This window comes from Ascaphus truei, chromosome 7 (genome assembly GCF_040206685.1).
Source record: "Ascaphus truei isolate aAscTru1 chromosome 7, aAscTru1.hap1, whole genome shotgun sequence".
Classification (NCBI taxonomy): domain Eukaryota; kingdom Metazoa; phylum Chordata; class Amphibia; order Anura; family Ascaphidae; genus Ascaphus; species Ascaphus truei.
Genome location: NC_134489.1, coordinates 111,589,557 through 111,609,720, shown reverse-complemented (window position 1 = coordinate 111,609,720; position 20,164 = coordinate 111,589,557). Strand labels below are relative to the sequence as shown.

The following is a 20,164-nucleotide window of genomic DNA, read 5'->3' as shown; positions in this document are numbered from 1 at the left end:
ACACAGCACCACCACGCACAGCAATGTGCTGCAGGGTCACGCACAGCACCGCCATGCACAGCAATGTGCTGCAGGGTCACACACAGCACCGCCACGCACAGCAATGTGCTGCAGGGTCACACACAGCACCGCCACGCACAGCAATGTGCTGCAGGGTCACACAGCACAACAATGTGCTGCAGGATCACACACAGCACCGCCACGCACAGCAATGTGCTGCAGGGTCACACACAGCACCAACACGCACAGCAATGTGCTGCAGGGTCACGCACTGCCACGCACAGCAATGTGGTGCAGGGTCACGCACAGCACCGCCACGCACAGCAATGTGCTGCAGGGTCACGCACAGCACCACCACGCACAGCAATGTGCTGCAGAGTCACACACAGCACCGACACGCACAGCAATGTGCTGCAGGGTCACGCACAGCACCACCACGCACAGCAATGTGCTGCAGAGTCACACACAGCACCGACACGCACAGCAATGTGCTGCAGGGTCACGTACAGCACCGCCACGCACAGCAATGTGCTGCAGAGTCACACACAGCACCGCCACGCACAGCAATGTGCTGCAGGATCACACACAGCACCGCCACGCACAGCAATGTGCTGCAGGGTCACACACAGCACCGCCACGCACAGCAATGTGCTGCAGGGTCACACACAGCACCGCCACGCACAGCAATGTGCTGCAGGGTCACACACAGCACCGCCACGCACAGCAATTTGCTGCAGGGTCACACACAGCAGCGCCACGCACAGCAATGTGCTGCAGGGTCACACACAGCACCGCCACGCACAGCAATGTGCTGCAGGGTCACACACAGCACCGCCACGCACAGCAATGTGCTGCAGGGTCACACACAGCACCGCCACGCACAGCAATGTGCTGCAGGGTCACACACAGCACCGCCACGCACAGCAATTTGCTGCAGGGTCACACACAGCAGCGCCACGCACAGCAATGTGCTGCAGGGTCACACACAGCACCGCCACGCACAGCAATGTGCTGCAGGGTCACACACAGCACCGCCACGCACAGCAATGTGCTGCAGGGTCACACACAGCACCGCCACGCACAGCAATGTGCTGCAGGGTCACACACAGCACCGCCACGCACCGCAATGTGCTGCAGGGTCACACACAGCAGCGCCACGCACAGCAATGTGCTGCAGGGTCACACACAGCACCGCCACGCACAGCAATGTGCTGCAGGGTCACACACAGCACCGCCACGCACAGCAATGTGCTGCAGGGTCACACACAGCACCGCCACGCACAGCAATGTGCTGCAGGGTCACACACAGCACCGCCACGCACAGCAATGTGCTGCAGGGTCACGCAACATCGGGGAAAATAAAGATTGTTTAGTGAATTAAAAAGTTCAGCTCCCCGCGCGCACACCCCACCCACCTCCCTGCGCGCGCGCACCCCACCTCCCCGCGCGCGCACACCCCACCCACCTCCCTGCGCGCGCACACCCCAGTGTCACTTTTCAACCACTGAATGTTTTGTGTGATTGTGGTTTCAGGGCCGTGTGCAGAAAGCACGAACTCATGCAGTACGATTTGGAAATGTCCGCTCTGGATCTTGCATCTAAGAAGCAGCAGTGTGAGGAGCTGGCCACCGGGGTATGTTCTGCGCAATCACTGCGCTCAGTCCACGCACACGGTGTGAGACACGCTGTTCTCGTTTAGCTGGTAGTAAATAACGTATATTAAAAAAAGAATAAATCATTTTGGAGAAATACCTTTGTAAAAATCTGGAGAATTCTCTGCAGCTTTGGATTATTTTATTATTTCAGCAAATAAGCGTATAGAATAAACCATCACATTGCCTGTCCCGAGCGTCAGAATTTACCAAATCAAAACAAATCTTAATCGGTATAACAGCTGTAATGTGGCCCCTGTGCGGGACTTCGCTGCACTGCTGTGACGTCAATGGGACAAACCCACTGAGACCAAAGGGAACGAAGGGTGATGTGTTTCAGGCTGAAGGGGGTAATGTGCGTACACATACGTATACGTACACGTACATACATACGTGCGTGCATGCGTGCGCGCGTACACACACTTTCTATGGTGAACGAGCTCAGGAGGATTTTTGAAATATCTATGTAGCGATGCGACCGTAGAATAAACCGGGGAATTGTTAGACACCATTCGTTTTCTTTTGTTTGTAAAATAATTGCTATCAGCCAAACAAATAAGAACGAAGAGCACTAAGAATGTACCCAACATGGATCTCCAGGGACCTATGGAAAACAATGTGTAGCTGTTTGTCACAGGATCGCACACGTACGAGTTCCCCTTCCAGCGGGGATGTAAGGGTTTGCTTTGTACATGGGGCTGGGTCTTAGTTGATTATCGTCACTGGGAGCAGGCGTCCCTTGGGTTGGGGCCGCGTATAATTGCATGTATACAATATTTAGTACGGGATCGAGCAGGAAATGTGTCCCCGGAATGTTGTCTCTTCCTTTGATTTTGGGGGTTCATAAGAAGTTGTCGCGCTGCCCCTTTATCTGCCAAAAATGCCTGTTTGTTGCTTGCAGACGATTAGAACCTTCTCACTGAAGGGGATGACCAGCAAACTGTTTGGGCAAGAAACTCCCGAGCAAAGAGAGGCCAAGATATGTCTCCTGGAGGAACAGATCGAGGAGGGAGAGGCGCAGCTGAAGGAGAGGAACGTGGAGTGCAGGTAACACTGCTCCGCCCTGCATGTACACCCGCCGGGGCGGCTCCGCCCTGTATGTACACCCGCCGGGGCGGCTCCTCCCTGCATGTACACCCGCCGGGGCGGCTCCGCCCTGTATGTACACCCGCCGGGGCGGCTCCTCCCTGCATGTACACCCGCCGGGGCGGCTCCGCCCTGCATGTACACCCGCCGGGGCGGCTCCGCCCTGCATGTACACCCGCCGGGGCGGCTCCTCCCTGCATGTACACCCGCCGGGGCGGCTCCTCCCTGCATGTACACCCGCCGGGGTGGCTCCGCCCTGCATGTACACCCGCCGGGGCGGCCCCACCCTGCATGTACACCCGCCGGGGCGGCTCCTCCCTGCATGTACACCCGCCGGGGCGGCTCCTCCCTGCATGTACACCCGCCGGGGCGGCTCCTCCCTGCATGTACACCCGCCGGGGCGGCTCCTCCCTGCATGTACACCCGCCGGGGCGGCTCCTCCCTGCATGTACACCCGCCGGGGCGGCTCCGCCCTGCATGTACACCCGCCGGGGCGGCCCCACCCTGCATGTACACCCGCCGGGGCGGCTCCTCCCTGCATGTACACCCGCCGGGGCGGCCCTGCCCTGCATGTACACCCGCCGGGGCGGCCCTGCCCTGCATGTACACCCGCCGGGGCGGCTCCGCCCTGCATGTACACCCGCCGGGGCGGCTCCGCCCTGTATGTACACCCGCCGGGGCGGCCCCGCCCTGTATGTACACCCGCCGGGGCGGCCCCGCCCTGTATGTACACCCGCCGGGGCGGCTCCTCCCTGCATGTACACCCGCCGGGGCGGCCCTGCCCTGCATGTACACCCGCCGGGGCGGCTCCGCCCTGTATATACACCCGCCGGGGCGGCCCCGCCCTGTATGTACACCCGCCGGGGCGGCCCTGCCCTGCATGTACACCCGCCGGGGCGGCTCCGCCCTGTATATACACCCGCCGGGGCGGCCCCGCCCTGTATGTACACCCGCCGGGGCGGCTCCGCCCTGTATATACACCCGCCGGGGCGGCCCCGCCCTGCATGTACACCCGCCGGGGCGGCTCCGCCCTGACTGTACACCCGCCGGGGCGGCTCCGCCCTGTATGTACACCCGCCGGGGCGGCTCCGCCCAGCATGTACACCCGCGGCCCCGCCCTGTATGTACCCTGAGCACACAATGTTGTGGGACGGTATAAAAGCGTTACCCTGAGCGCACAATGTTGTGGGACGGTATAAAAGCGTTACCCTGAGCGCACAATGTTGTGGGACGGTATAAAAGCGTTACCCTGAGCGCACAATGCTGTGGGACGGTATAAAAGCGTTACCCTGAGCACACAATGCTGTGGGACGGTATAAAAGCGTTACCCTGAGCGCACAATGTTGTGGGACGGTATAAAAGCGTTACCCTGAGCGCACAATGTTGTGGGACGGTATAAAAGCGTTACCCTGAGCATACAATGTTGTGGGACGGTATAAAAGCGTTACCCTGAGCGCACAATGCTGTGGGACGGTATAAAAGCGTTACCCTGAGCGCACAATGTTGTGTATCCCTTCGGCCTGAAGCGCTTTGTGATGTTGTGCTGCTCGGATAAGGCTGCCTGTGCTTGATTTAGAAGAGAACAAGCCATTTATTCATAGGGCAAAGCTCTTTAATCCGTTATCTCTTATGCCCATATAATGTAGGATAGGAATGGAGAGGGTCTTGTACAAAAAGACCCCTTTAAAATAGGAATGTCACCCCGTGCTCAGGCAGCTAGAGCTACAAAGCCACAAAACCTGTCATGTGATCGGGTTTCTATTGATGCCAGTATCGGCCATGTAAACACGGCAAACTAACATTGTTATTACATGTCACCGTGGTGTCTGTATTTCTGTGCGGTGTGTGCTGGGGTCCCTGATACAAGTAGTTGTAATATGGGCCTATTAATGATCATTGTAATGCTCTTCTGGGTGATAACGCCTTTTATATGCTACAAGTCCTGTTTGTGATGTGTACGCTTTAATATGCAAATAATATTTATAAGGAATCGTACAGGTTTAAACGGAGTAATCCTTTTAGGTTCATAAGTAACAAAATCGTGACCCGTGGTATTGTTACTAGCCCTGAGTGTATTACACAGAGGGGAGCCCTGTCCCGACTTTCAGTGGCCCTTGGTATTGTTACTAGCCCTGGGTGTATTACACAGAGGGGAGCCCTGTCCCGACTCTCAGTGGCCCTTTAAGGTTGTGAACGTGGCGCCTGTCGCCGTGGGATGGTTCTGTTTTCAGGGACTTTGTGCAGAGCTCCTGGCAGGAGATCGATCGTTTTAAGGAGCAGAAGAATCGGGACCTGAAGGAAGCGCTCATCAGCTACGCGGTGATGCAGATCAGCATGTGCAAGAAGGTGTGTCATATGTTGGATCGCACGGTTAGAAATTATATACAATAATGCTGTATATTTAAAATAATAAATAGCAGCCCTAAATGAGTAATAACTTGGGGTACGGTGGCTGGATTCTGTGACCTTGCAATCCACCCAGAAATGTAAACGTATTTTTTAACCAGATTGATCTGCTCTAATTTTGGCTCTGGGGATATCCCGGCTCCTGAGATAATGACTGTTTTAGCTAACGGTGCGCTTTCTTTAATGCTGGCACCGGCCGTAACCCGATAGGAAGCCGCCGTGTCGTGCATTAAATCTTTATACTACCATTTTGTTTTCCACGGATTGGGGCGAAAACGGCTGAAACTAAGTATCTAGTGAACCGGAAAGTCCCTGCACCTAAAAATAGAGTGGATCAACTCTAGAGGATCCCGTTAAGAAATCCGTTTCCCCCCCAAATAACCCGGCAGCCGGGACTGATGATGTTAATGGTCTCGCGGTGTTTTGTTTGTGTACAGGGAATCCAAGTTTGGACCAACGCTAAAGAATGCTTCAGTAAGATGTGATAACAGGAGGGACTCCCACAACAAGTGCCAGCAGAGAGAAGCACAAGCGCGCCACCATTAATCATACAGATCTGCATATCGGTGCCAGCGAGGTGATCTCATGGACATGAATGTTTTATCGGACTTCTGAAACACAGCTCCGCTATACAAAGTACCGCTCGATTGCTCAGCATTATACTCTAAACTATTCACTATGTACTATGAGAGGTTTGAATATCGTGCCCCAGGAGGATGCCTTCAGACCCCTTTCCCCACTCCTTCAGTATTGGGGTACACTTTATCCTCCGTGCCCCACAAACCCTTTCCATGTTCATTGCCAAGTAGAAAACACCCATCCATCAGAATGGGGTTTTGTTTTGAGTTAACATTGAACGTCTCTGCACGTCTGGCAAATTCGCGGTGTCGCGGGGTACTGCACAAACGCCTGTCTTCAGTTACCCTAGCCAGTCCCAAAGGGTAAGGATTGTAGACTTTTGGTGGGCAACAGACAGGGGCTTCACCTGTGGGATCCTCAACATCTTGCCACCCCTGCAGCCCGCTCTCGCCCCAGTGCAGAGGGAGGGGAGATGCTAATGGCGGGAACCGTAGCTTCTCCTCGCTCCCTGTGCTGCCTAATTAGTGCTAATCACCCAGAAGAGGAATGGGACAGTATCCATCAGTGTAGCGCACGAAGAAGATCAGAGGAGAAGCTCAGACCCACTGTGTGTGTGTGTGTGTGTGTGTGTGTGTATATACACACACCCCACAACCTCCCTCCCCCCCCCACACACACACCGTGTCACCTCTTCCAAGTCTCCCCTCTAGTTCTTAGAAAGCTCGGACGTGGCCACGTGACTGAGAGACGTGGAAATATGGAAGTAAGGCTGCGCTTATAGTGACGGTGACGTCAGGCTGCGCTTATAGTGACGGTGACGTCAGGCTGCGCTTATAAAGACGGTGACGGCAGGCTGCGCTTATAGTGACGGTGACGTCAGGCTGCGCTTATAGTGACGGTGACGTCAGGCTGCGCTTATAGTGACGGTGACGTCAGGCTGCGCTTATAGTGACGGTGACGTCAGGCTGCGCTTATAGTGACGGTGACGTCAGGCTGCGCTTATAGAGACGGTGACGTCAGGCTGCGCTTATAGAGACGGTGACGTCAGGCTGCGCTTATAGTGACGGTGACGTCAGGCTGCGCTTATAGTGACGGTGACGTCAGGCTGCGCTCGCTGGAAAAATCAAATTGACGACTTCCAGCGATCGCGACCAAGCCGTCGTGCTCACTATAAGCGCACGCGACGGCGCCAGTACATTTGTTCTGATGTGGCGTCGCCGGCACCACAAGCGCAGCCTAATGCACCTGGGTCAGTGAAATAAAAGTGGAAAGTGCCAACGTACAGTTCTGTGTCGCCCGCACACGCACAGCATTGGCTCTGCGTCGCCCGCACACGCACAGCATTGGCTCTGCATCGCACGCACACGCACAGCATTGGCTCTGCGTCGCCCGCACACGCACAGCATTGGCTCTGCATCGCACACGCACAGCATTGGCTCTGCGTCGCCCGCACACGCACAGCATTGGCTCTGCGTCGCCCGCACACGCACAGCATTGGCTCTGCGTCGCCCGCACACGCACAGCATTGGCTCTGCATCGCACGCACACGCACAGCATTGGCTCTGCGTCGCCCGCACACGCACAGCATTGGCTCTGCGTCGCCCGCACACGCACAGCATTGGCTCTGCGTCGCCCGCACACGCACAGCATTGGCTCTGCGTCGCCCGCACACGCACAGCATTGGCTCTGCGTCGCCCGCACACGCACAGCATTGGCTCTGCGTCGCCCGCACACGCACAGCATTGGTTCTGCGTCGCCCGCACACGCACAGCATTGGCTCTGCGTCGCCCGCACACGCCCAGCATTGGCTCTGCGTCGCCCGCACACGCACAGCATTGGCTTATTTTCAGCTGGAAAATATATTTTTTCTAATTGACTGAAATGCACTAAAGAAATGGAGCCCGTACTGGACTTCCCAATCCTGTATAGTGATTGCCATGTATGAGCCTTTGCAAACAGACCCTGGACCTGGCCAGTGGCCTGCATGGCCGTCTGACAGCAAAGGGTCAGTATTTGGCTATTGGTCAAACAGTGACAATGTTTGGGCCGTGGTAGCGCCACGTTAATAACGCGTTCAGTAACTGCATGTAGCGTTCTCTTCATTCACATATTTCTTCTCTCTGTTTATTTACCAAAATATATCAAATGCATTTCTCTGTCGGAAAAGCCAAATATGTTCTTACTAAGCTGAATTGTGCAATATTTATTCAACAGTCAGCCAGCTTCTCACCAACATATATAAATATTACCCGTACTGGAAACAAATTCCTCAGATTAAGCTGATTTAACCATATTACAGATCAGAGTTGGTCAAACAATGTGTGTATCATGGCCGAGCGTAAAACTCCCCGTGCAATGTGTCGGTGTGCAGATGATGGCAGGCAGCTCTGTGTCATCGCTTTGTATTTCTCGTGCAGACGGCTCAGGGCCGGGTGTAACGTTCAGAACTTGTATGATCTATAGCAGGGGTGGGCAACTCCAGTCTGCAAGGGCCACCAACAGGTCAGGTTTTCAGGATATCCCTCCTTCAGCACAGGATGCAGTCTTTGAATGTGCCACTGATTGACCCACCTGTGCTGAAGCAGGGATATCCTGAAAACCTGACCTGTTTGGTGGCCCTTGAGGACTGCAATTGCCCAGCCCTGCTCTTCACGGCAGCAGGTAGTTATTTTGCCAGATAACCTTTTATTGGTACATGGCTGTGTACGCAGCTGCTTCAGCCTGGGGAGCCCCATCGCAGGACCATCCGCCGTGAAACTGGGCTTATCACTCGGATTCTGAACACTTTCCGGACCAGTATAGCCCAGCTCGCTACATTCCGGGCCCACCGCCAAACGCGAGGCGGTGTCAGAATGGTGCCTTGCCCTGATACCATAGGGCAATCTGAAAATATATCTTTCATGCACGTTGTTTGATAAAAACACCTTTTTGTGCTTTCCGTGTTTATTCACCACTAACGGATCTGTCATTTCATGTCGTCGCCCCCCCTTCATTAATCGCATTAAAGTTGACGAGAACACATTTGTTTTTGTATGACTGTGCCAAATAAGCCGAATAAAATGACTCTTTAATATTTTCCATGCAGTCATTAAAAGACTTTGTTTTTTGTGCAAATAGTCAAAAACGTCTCGTTTATCCTAAAGAGATAATTGCACAGCAAATTGATGCAGAATAATCTACGGATCTAAGGCATATACCGTATTTGCCTGATTATGGAACGACCCCCTCGTTTTCAGTAGTAGCTGGAAAGAAAAAAAAGTACAAACTCTCTCTGTCGGTCTCTGTCTCAGTTTTAGCTTCCTGCCACCAGAAACATGGCTGCTTGAGGCCCCCAAGGTGGAGCTTTCTCCGTTTTACCCGCCTACCTCATACATTTGACTGCTGCTTGGCGAGTATGTACTTTTCAACTTAACTTTATTGAAAAACAAGTTGCTTTATAATTGGGCAAAACCGGTATTTTTATTCCAAGCTAAAAAGGGAATGTACCAGGAAAATGTGAGACGCCTGTATGTACAGCCCCTCCAGTCTTTCACCCACTTAAATGCTTCCGCACTGTCAGATAATGACCTTGATCCTCCGTGCTGACAGCGTTGCCTACAATCCTGGGTGAGGAACAAGCACAATTCCAAACCTTGATGCGCCACAATATCATAGGGGGTGGTTATCACTGCTCAACCTTAATATTCAGTAGTAAAATTGAGTACATAGCGGTGCATGGGGAATAGAAAACATATTCTTAACAAATGATCCAGAATGACCACAAAAAGGATTCCCACTAATTTGCACACAGCCCAATTGTCTTAACAACATTTAGGGGAATAATTCCAAACTCCAATATGCCTGGACCAAAATACCAAGCGAAACGTAATTATTACCGACTTCCAAGCCCCCCTCCTAATGCAGCCATGGGAACTCTGTCTCTATGAGGCCACCAACCTGCCACATCTCTGCCATGACCGCCTGCCATCCAGCACCAAGAACCGTATAGATATTTCCCTGCATTAGGGAAGTATAACTCCACAGAAGTGATGAATGCAATGTAAATAAGAGCGCACGAAAACACATCTATTATAATGCAGAACTAGTTATCTGCCTGTTGTGTGATGCCCATCCATCCGCAGTATTAATATTATAATACACCCCCCCCCCCCCAATCTAACCAGCACCCCACTTGTTGTGCAAACTTGAATGCCATTATGTGTGCAATTCCTCAAGGTGAGTGATTGGAGCTGGGTGGCATGTATACCTGCAAACCTACTCCAGGTTTCTTCCAGTCTTACCCGATTATACCACCATTACTAACAGACCAGGGGATACAAGAATTACTATCAGGCAGTTGACTTGGCTGTGAGCTCTTGTGTCCTATGGATTCATCCAATAGCAAACACATCTAATGATTCAAGGAGGACCACTGCTGTACTTCTAAATGGCCTGACATCCATGAGCACAAAGCATTGGTCCGAGCGGCCGAATTCCGTCTGGTCTCCAGAGGAGAATCCTGGTCTGTGCCAAGCTCGTCCCCAGGGAACACGGTGTGAGAATAAAGGGAAAAACAGCGCACAACGCTCAGTGTTGTAAATTTAGTATAAAAAGTTTGTCCAAAAAAAGAGGGCAAGTAATCTGCGTACATCAGATACATTCTTTAAAAGCAAATCATGTTACAAGACGTGTTACCGAACCCTGGAACCGGACAGCTACAAGAACCGTCGTCGTCTTGTCACTCCCAGATGGTATTCGGAAGACGTCGCTCTCGGTGGCCCATCATAGGTGGGCACAAAGAATCCCCCTCGGAGCAAGCGTCCCGTAGGGTTCTCTCCCCGAAATCCCCACTGATATTTAGAGTGAATTTCTCTGGTTTTAAGTGTCCACCAATAGAGCCAAAAAAAACCTCCTAACTTCACCAAATGGCGAGGTGATGATAAATAAGGTCATGTGATCACATGAGGGGCCCTTCACATTCTGTCATGCAGAAACATTATTAGGGAAATGTACAGGATTTGCACAATTGAGCGTACGTGGGAAATTCCTAGGAAAGAAAGTATTAAAACGTAATATTATTCCGCACCGCTGTCTCTGGGAAGCTACAGCGTGAAAAAGGTGAGTCGTGCCGGCCGAAACGTGGGAGAAAAGACTACATTCAGCGGTGCAGCTAAACCCCGAATCTGTGCGGCAGTGTTAGATTACAATAAAACTCATACAACGCAGATCAGGCCTCTCTTAGTGCAGGGGCGGGCAATCCAGTCCTCAAGGGCCACCAGCTGGTCAGCTTTACAGGATATCCCTGCTTCAGCACAGGTAGCTCCGTCAGTGGTTCAGTCGAAGACATGAAAATATACACAGGACAAGCCAAAGATGACCGCATGTAAATGAATATATTATCACGCAGAGCCCAGTTTATTTTGTTGTAACGTGTCACGTATCTCTCCCAAAATACAACGGTGACAGTAACAGGCACAGGGATTGGTTGTAATACAACATCTCATTATATTTCCTTTCATTCTGTTTGCTCTCATGTCTGGAGACTGTGATTGTTGTATAGTTGTGTGTCTCCTTGTGATTGTTGTATAGTTGTATGTAGGTGTGAGCCTCTGTGTGATTGTTGTATAGTTGTGTGCCTCATTGTGTGATTGTTGTATAGTTGGGCGTAAGTGTGCGCCTCCTAGTGATTTTTGTATAGTTGTGTGTATTTGTGAGCCTCCTTGTGTGATTGTTGTATAGTGGTGCGTAGGTGTGAGCCTCTGTGTGATTGTTGTATAGTTGTGCGCCTCCTTGTGTGATTTTTGTATAGTTGTGCATAGGTGTGCGCCTCCCTGTGTGATTGTTGTATAGTTGTGTGTAGGTGTGAGCTTCCTTGTGTGATTGTTGTATAGCTGTTTCTCCACTTGTTCTTGTGTTGTGAATTATTGTATAGCTAATGTAGTTGCATATCTCAGCGATGTGTGTAGTTATTATATAGCTGTTATCTAACTGTATAGTTGTTGCCTCAGGCAACTTTGTGTCATTTTTATATGGCTATGTGCTGTGTGTAATTGTGTATAGTTGTCACTGTTCTGTTGTGGATTGTGTATCTTTTGTGTGGTGTCTGTAATAGTGTGTGTTGTGTATTAGTGTGAATCTCTGCTGTGACTGTATTGTGTTGTCTTTGTATTATTGCTGGTTGTGTATTTCTTGCATTGTCTTTATTATTCTGGGTTGTGTATCTCTGTTGTGTCTGTATTATTGTTTCTCTTGTATTGTCTGTGAGTTGTGTATATCTGTAATATTGTGCTGTGTATCTGTTGTGTCTGTATTATTGTGTATCTCTTGTGTTGTCTTTGTATTATTGTGTATCTCTGTTTGAATTATTGTGTTGTTTATCTCTGTTGTGTTGACTGTATTATTGAATCTCTTGTGTTGTCTTTGTTATTGTGGGTTGTGTATCTGTATCAGTGTGTAGTGTGTATTACTGTGTATCTCTTGTGTTGTCTGTAACTCTTGTGCTGTCTGTATTATTGTGTGTTGTGTATTACTGTGTATCCCTGTTGTGTGGTGCCTCCTCCCTCCCCCCACAATGCTCCGCGACGGGCCGCTCTATCTCCGGTTCCGGTTCCGGAGGGGGAGGAAGAAGCCGCCGCTAGCACCGGCCGGACCGGCCCTCACCCGGCCGGGACACCCCGCCCCGGAGCCCGGGACACCCGGCGGGAAAGCGGTGAGAGGCGGGGAGCGGGATGGGAGGTGCAGGCCGCGGCCCGGGGACTCGCGCACAGCGCGGCCGGGGTGAAGCGAGGCTCAGCCGGCCTGACATGTAGGAAACACCGGGGATCCGGGGAGCAGAGCAGGCCGCATCTGCGGCGGGACCCAGCACGGGGTGCAGTGTAACAATGCATGTATACATTACTAATATACTAAATAATACCAGTATACATTACTAATATACTGTACAATATAATAACAGTATACATTACTAATATACTGTACATTATAATACCAGTATACATTACTAATATACTGTACAATATAATACCAGTATACATTACTAATATACTGTACAATATAATACCAGTATACATTACTAATATACTGAACAATATAATACCAGTATACATTATTACTAATATACTATACAATATAATACCAGTATACATTACTAATATACTATATAATACCAGTATACATTACTAATATACTGTACAATATAATGCCAGTATACATTACTAATATACTATATAATTCCAGTATACATTACTAATATACTGTACAATATAATACCAGTATACATTACTAATATACTGTACAATATAATACCAGTATACATTACTAATATAATGTCAGTATACATTATTACTAATATACTATACAATATATCACCAGTATACATTACTAATATAATACCAGTATACATTACTAATATACTGTACAATATAATACCAGTATACATTACTAATATACTACATAATATACCAGTATACATTACTAATATACTATACTATATAATACCAGTATATATTACTAATATACAATACTAGTATACTATACATTACTAAAATGATATACAATATATTACTAGTACAGTATACTATATACATTAATAGAATACTATACAATATAATACTAGTATACTATACAATACTAATACTATGCAATATAATGCTAGAATTGATGCATTATAACACTAAAATACAATATGCTGGAAGACTATACAGTACACTTATAATACTGTACAATATAATACTAGAATAGTATGCAATATTGTAATGCTAGAATACTGTGCGATCTCGTCACGCGGGGATGCTGTGCGATCTCGTCACGCGGGGATGCTGTGCGATCTCGTCACGCGGGGATGCTGTGCGATCTCGTCACGCGGGGATATTATATAGTATGATACTATTACTGGGTTGCTCTTAGTGTGGGGGTCAGGCAGCAAATACTGAGAATTGTACTTTATTAATAACTTGTCACTGGTAGAATCGCGTCAATATGGGAATTATACAGTCCCAGCACTGAGAGATCAGCCTGTCAAATGTGCGTCCTCAAAATAATCTGCACACTTTGGGGGTGGAGCATGTGATTGTCATGTACATGATATATTGTTAACCCCTGTAATGCGACCAAACCGTTAGAATCACTTGAAAGGGACACACAATATGTTATTGCATGTTGGCAACTCGTCTCTGATTTATACGGATTCTAGAACCAAGAAACACACACACAATGCTTATCTTGTGATGCACATGTCAGACACACGTGTCAGGTTGGGTTACCCATATGTGCAGTACTAGAATGGATTATCATTTGTATAATAGATTGACAGCATGTAAATGAATATATTTATTATCACGAAGAGCCCAGTTTATTTTGTTGTAACGTGTCACGTATCTCTCCCAAAATACAACGGTGACAGTAACAGGCACAGGGATTGGTTGTAATACAACATCTCATTATATTTCCTTTCATTCTGTTTGCTCTCATGGCTGGAGACTGTTGTCCCGAGTTGATCCTAATATAATAATATAACACACCTGAGGTGATCAGGAGGTACGTTATCACCCTATAATCTAGATCATGAGATGATGTCCAATCAGATAGATATGACCGCAAGCTATCAGTCTCAGTAGTTGCGGTGCCGCGTGTCCCCATGCTGATATTACATGAATGTAGGATAATTCATGGGTGCCTTATTGCTTCGGCGAGACGAGCCCTTTTATATACACATCATAAACTATCCTAAACTGAAGCCCAAATGTCCCACTTTCTGTGGAAGCTCGCATGCATCAGCAAGTTACACCGGGCAGAGGAGCGCGAGGTATAACAGGAAAACGTGGCTTGCGGAGTTTCCAGGCCACTAACTCTGTGGTACTACATAGGAGTATTAGTGAGGCCTGTGATTGTGAGTTCCCTGTGTGCCTGTGTTATTACTAGTGTGTGCAACGTGCAGCCGCTGTGTACGGTACCTGAACTCTCCATCACACATGACCCTCCCTTGCTCTAGGGATGAGGAATTTGTAAGCTCGCACATCCATGCAGGAAAGTCTGGCCCCCAGCTGCTGGCCTGATGCGCTCCTGCACCACTGAGCCCCAGCACCACTGAGCGCCAGCTCGGATCACTTTTCCACTAGTGCTAGTCCACACTTAACTCCTTTGCTCCCAGGTGAGTTTTCAGTACACTATTATACCATGCATGCCACATAGAAGCTGGCTTGTGGCGTGGACGCCTTCACCTAATGCCAGAGGAACAGACGGGGTTTGTGTTAAAAGCAAAACAAAAATAGAACCAAGTAAGTGAAACAGAAAATACAGAAGCAGAGGAGGCCTCAAGGCGTGTGCTGGGTATATCTGTGTGTAGGCCAGGGTGTGCACAAGGCGTGTGCTGGGTATATCTGTGTGTAGGCCAGGGTGTACACAAGGCGTGTGCTGGGTATATCTGTGTGTAGGCCAGGGTGTACACAAGGCGTGTGCTGGGTATATCTGTGTGTAGGCCAGGGTGTACACAAGGCGTGTGCTGGGTATATCTGTGTGTAGGCCAGGATGTACACAAGGCGTGTGCTGGGTATATCTGTGTGTAGGCCAGGGTGTACACAAGGCGTGTGCTGGGTATATCTGTGTGTAGGCCAGGGTGTACACAAGGCGTGTGCTGGGTATATCTGTGTGTAGGCCAGGGTGTACACAAGGCGTGTGCTGGGTATATCTGTGTGTAGGCCAGGGTGTACACAAGGCGTGTGCTGGGTATATCTGTGTGTAGGCCAGGGTGTACACAAGGCGTGTGCTGGGTATATCTGTGTGTAGGCCAGGGTGTACACAAGGCGTGTGCTGGGTATATCTGTGTGTAGGCCAGGGTGTACACAAGGCGTGTGCTGGGTATATCTGTGTGTAGGCCAGGGTGTACACAAGGCGTGTGCTGGGTATATCTGTGTGTAGGCCAGGGTTTACACAAGGCGTGTGCTGGGTATATCTGTGTGTAGGCCAGGGTGTACACAAGGCGTGTGCTGGGTATATCTGTGTGTAGGCCAGGGTGTACACAAGGCGTGTGCTGGGTATATCTGTGTGTAGGCCAGGGTGTACACAAGGCGTGTGCTGGGTATATCTGTGTGTAGGCCAGGGTGTACACAAGGCGTGTGCTGGGTATATCTGTGTGTATGCCAGGGTGTACACAAGGCGTGTGCTGGGTATATCTGTGTGTAGGCCAGGGTGTACACAAGGCGTGTGCTGGGTATATCTGTGTGTAGGCCAGGGTGTACACAAGGCGTGTGCTGGGTATATCTGTGTGTAGGCCAGGGTTTACACAAGGCGTGTGCTGGGTATATCTGTGTGTAGGCCAGGGTGTACACAAGGCGTGTGCTGGGTATATCTGTGTGTAGGCCAGGGTGTACACAAGGCGTGTGCTGGGTATATCTGTGTGTAGGCCAGGGTGTACACAAGGCGTGTGCTGGGTATATCTGTGTGTGGGCCAGGGTGTACACAAGGCGTGTGCTGGGTATATCTGTGTGTAGGGTTTTCTCTGAGCTGCTTCAATGAAACTATTGTTGCAGATTTATCAAATAAATAACAAAACGATCCACTTTCTATAGAGTATGAAAATATTCAACATTTCCCACCCTTTACATTTTTAATTTCCACCCATTTCTGTGTTGTTTTGAAGGTCAGGGGATTCCTTTAACACCCCCATGCCCACCCCTCAATCCTGTCAGGTGTAAAAAGCGCTTCCCTTTGGGTAGGTACAGCCCATATAATATAGCTCAGTAGCAGAATGTGTAATATACGCACAGAACTTTACCCATTGTGTTCTGTGTGACGTGGTCCTGTGTGCGACGTGGTCCTGTGTGCGACGTGGTCCTGTGTGCTTTGTAATGCTTTTCCTTTTGTTATGAAATATTTTGTGAGCTACACTTTGTTTTTTGTTTTAAATCCGGTTTTTATTGTAAAGTTTCATATAAAGACCTAAAAGTAATACAGAAGGTAAAACATAGAATAATACACAAGGGGAGATACTAAAATAAAAAGTGTTCAAACCATAAACACCTTACAGTATATTTGGTTTCCTATAGGGTCTAACCGTACGGTAAGTACTTATTGCCGTCTTTCGTGCTCGGTCAAAGGCCCGGCCCAAATATAGCTGCACTTAGCAGCTCCCCCCTCCCCACAAGTCCAAGTGTTAGTGAGAGTGGTTCCGACCCAGAGAAGGCCTGAGGATGCCCCCAGAACTGTAATTATATTTGGAACTGAATTTGTGGAAAATTAGCTACACTTCTATAGACTTGCCATGGCCCCCAAACCCCTATATATTTCTGTAGAGTCTGTTTTTCCATTACGAACACTCCATATCCTGGCTCTAATTTGGGCCATAGATGGGGCATTACGCTGCTTCCATGCGGCTGCTGTCTCGCTTCTCGTGGCCGAGTAGATATGGACCGGGAGTTTATTCTCGTATTGAGCATGGCATTGGGCCTACATAGTAAGGCCGACCAAGGAACCAGCGGGACCGAGATTGTACCATTTCATGCACTAGCCCACAATTCTCGGGCACTGCCACCACGTATGGAGGAAGGAGATCCCCCCCCCCTGGCCGCACCCCTAGTACATTGACGGTAGGATAAACAGTAAAAGACGATAGTTTGAGGGGGTAAAATACCCCTAGTGCAAGAGTTTGGGGTGGTAAGATACCCCTAGTGCAAGAGTTTGGGGGGGTAAGATACCCCTAGTGTAAGAGTTTGGGGTGGTAAGATACCCCTAGTGCAAGAGTTTGGGGTGGTAAGATACCCCTAGTGCAAGAGTTTGAAGGGGTAAGATACCCCTAGTGTAAGAGTTTGGGGGGGTAAGATACCCCTAGTGTAAGAGTTTTTTTTGGGGGGGGGGGGGTAAGATACCCCTAGTGTAAGAGTTTTTTTTTGGGGGGGGGTAAGATACCCCTAATGTAAGAGTTTGAGGGGGTAAGATACCCCTAGTGTAAGGATTTGGGGGGGTAAGATACCCCTAGTGTAAGAGTTTGGAGGCATTTTCCATAATAACTGCACAGATTGAGCTGTTTGCTACTGCTTCAAAGATGTCTCCTGGGTCTAATTCTTCCCCCAAGTCTTCTTCCCATTTAGATAAAAAGTGTGGTTTGACCTCTGACACAACCGGGGAAATGAGCGCGTGCGTGCCGGGGAAATGAACTTGCACCCCTGGGAAATGAGTGTGCGCCCCTGGGAAATGAGCGTGTACCCCTGGGAAATGAGCGTGTACCCAGGTAAATTAGCTTGTACAACAAGGAAATGAGCGTGTACAACAAGGAAATGAGCGTGGACAACAAGGAAATGAGCGTGCACGTCTGGGAAATGAGCGTGCACGTCTGGGAAATGAGCGTGCACAACAAGGAAATGAGCGTGCACAACAAGGACATGAGCGTGTACAACAAGGAAATGAGCGTGCACGTCTGGGAAATGAGCGTGCACGTCTGGGAAATGAGCGTGCACAACAAGGAAATGAGCGTGCACGTCTGAAATGAGCTTGTACAACAAGGAAATGAGCGTGCACGTCTGGGAAATGAGCATGTACAACAAGGAAATGAGCGTGCACGTCTGGGAAATGAGCATGTACAACAAGGAAATGAGCGTGCACAACAAGGAAATGAGCGTGCACAACAAGGACATGAGCGTGTACAACAAGGAAATGAGCGTGCACGCCTGGGAAATGAGCGTGTACAACAAGGAAATGAGCGTGCACGTCTGGGAAATGAGCATGTACAACAAGGAAATGAGCGGGTACATTAAGGAAATGAGCGTGCACAACAAGGAAATGAGCGTGCATGCCTGGGAAATGAGCGTGCACGCCTGGGAAATGAGCATGTACAACAAGGAAATGAGCGGGTACAACAAGGAAATGAGCGGGTACATTAAGGAAATGAGCGTGCACAACAAGGAAATGAGCGGGTACAACAAGGAAATGAGCGTGCACGCCTGGGAAATGAGCGTGCACGCCTGGGAAATGAGCACCTTCCAAGGTTCCTTAACTATACATAAGTCCACAAACTTAGATCTGAAAAGGGGGCTTTTGAGTTGGCGAGCGCTCTTAGTTTAAGGAACATCAGAATTTGAGTGTGGAAGCCGTACGGTTCTGACCCAATGTTAAAACGATCGGACCACTTTAGTTTTTTTCTGTGTAAACATTTGTTTAATTCGGTAGCGGGACACGTGCATCCCCTGGTGAGCGCTTCACCTGCGGGCCTCTGATTAGCTCATGTCTGTGATTTCCAAACACTGGTCTTGTTGCTGCTGTTGACACCTTTTTGAAACATGACTTAACATGACTCTTCTATTCGTGGGGTGTGTGTGTTTGCAGTGGTGCCGTAGGAGTGGTGTGTGTGTGTGTGTGTGTGTGTGTGTGTGTGTGTGTGTGTGTGTGTGTGCGCACGCGTGGATGTGTATGTATACGGTGGACTCTGTGATTGCTGTGTGTATGTGTGTAGTGGTCATGTGTATGTTTACAGTGGGCTCTGTGATTGCAGTGTGTGCGTGTGTGTGTGTGCGTGCGTGTGTGTGTGCGTGCATGCAGTGGGGATGTGTATGTTTACAGTGGGCTGTGTGTGCAATGGGGATGTGTATGTATACAGAGGGCTCTGTGATTGCAGCGTGTGTGTGTGTATGTAGTGGGGATGTGTATGTATACAGTGGGCTCTGTGATTGCAGTGCGTGTCTGTGTGTGTGTGTGTTGGGGATGTGTATGTATACAGTGGGCTCTGTGATTGCAGTGCGTGTGTGTGTGTGGTGGGGATGTGTATGTATACAGTGGGCTCTGTGATTGCAGTGTGTGTGTGTGTGTGTGTGTGTGTGTGTGTGTGTGTGTGTGTGTGTGTGTGTGTGTGTGTGTGTGTGTGTGTGTGTGTGTGTGTGTGTGTGTGTGTGTGTGTGTGTGTGTGTGTGTGTGTGTAGTGGGGATGTGTATGTTTACAGTGGGCTCTGTGATTGCAGTGTGTGTGTGTGTGTGTGTGTGTGTGTGTGTGGTGGGGATGTGTATGTTTACAGTGGGCTCTGTGATTGCAGTGTGTGTGTGTGTGTGTGGTGGGGATGTGTATGTATACAGTGGGCTCTGTGATTGCAGTGCGTGTGTGTGTGTAGTGGGGATGTGTATGTATACAGTGGGCTCTGATTGCTGTGTGTGTGTGTGTGTGTGTGTGTGTGTGGTGGGGATGTGTATGTATACAGTGGGCTCTGTCATTGCTGTGTGTGTGTGTGTGTGTGTGTGTGTGCGTGCGCGTGCGTGCGCGCGCAGTGGGGATGTGTATGTATACAGTGGGCTCTGATTGCAGTGTGTGTGTGGTGTGTGTGTAGTGGGGATGTGTATGTATACAGTGGGCTCTGATTGCTGTGTGTGTGTGTGTGTGTGTGTGTGTGTGTGTGCGTGCGCGCGCAGTGGGGATGTGTATGTATACAGTGGGCTCTGTGATTGCAGTGTGTGTGTGTGTGTGTGTAGTGGGGATGTGTATGTAT

The 20,164-nt window shown here is 49.5% G+C and overlaps 2 protein-coding genes across 12 annotated transcripts in view; both read left to right on the top strand.

The window, feature by feature from the left end:
* SNX4 (sorting nexin 4) overlaps positions 1-8,799 on the top strand; it is a 70,207-nt gene extending 61,408 nt beyond the window's left edge. For 2 of the 3 annotated variants that reach the window (XM_075609908.1, XM_075609907.1), the window contains exons 11-14: positions 1,534-1,633; positions 2,554-2,699; positions 4,970-5,084; positions 5,582-8,799. In XM_075609908.1, coding sequence (XP_075466023.1) covers positions 1,534-1,633; positions 2,554-2,699; positions 4,970-5,084; positions 5,582-5,629 — 409 coding nt within the window. In that variant the 3' untranslated portion in view covers positions 5,630-8,799. The remainder of the gene's footprint in view (positions 1-1,533; positions 1,634-2,553; positions 2,700-4,969; positions 5,085-5,581) is intronic. The other variant, XM_075609909.1, reaches the window with a different exon arrangement.
* Positions 8,800-12,277: 3,478 nt separating this feature from the next.
* Positions 12,278-20,164, top strand: part of ZNF148 (zinc finger protein 148) — a 64,603-nt gene continuing 56,716 nt past the window's right edge. For all 9 annotated transcript variants that reach the window (XR_012802767.1, XR_012802771.1, XR_012802769.1 and 6 more), the window contains exon 1: positions 12,278-12,411. The gene's annotated coding sequence lies outside the window, so the exon portion shown is untranslated. The remainder of the gene's footprint in view (positions 12,412-20,164) is intronic.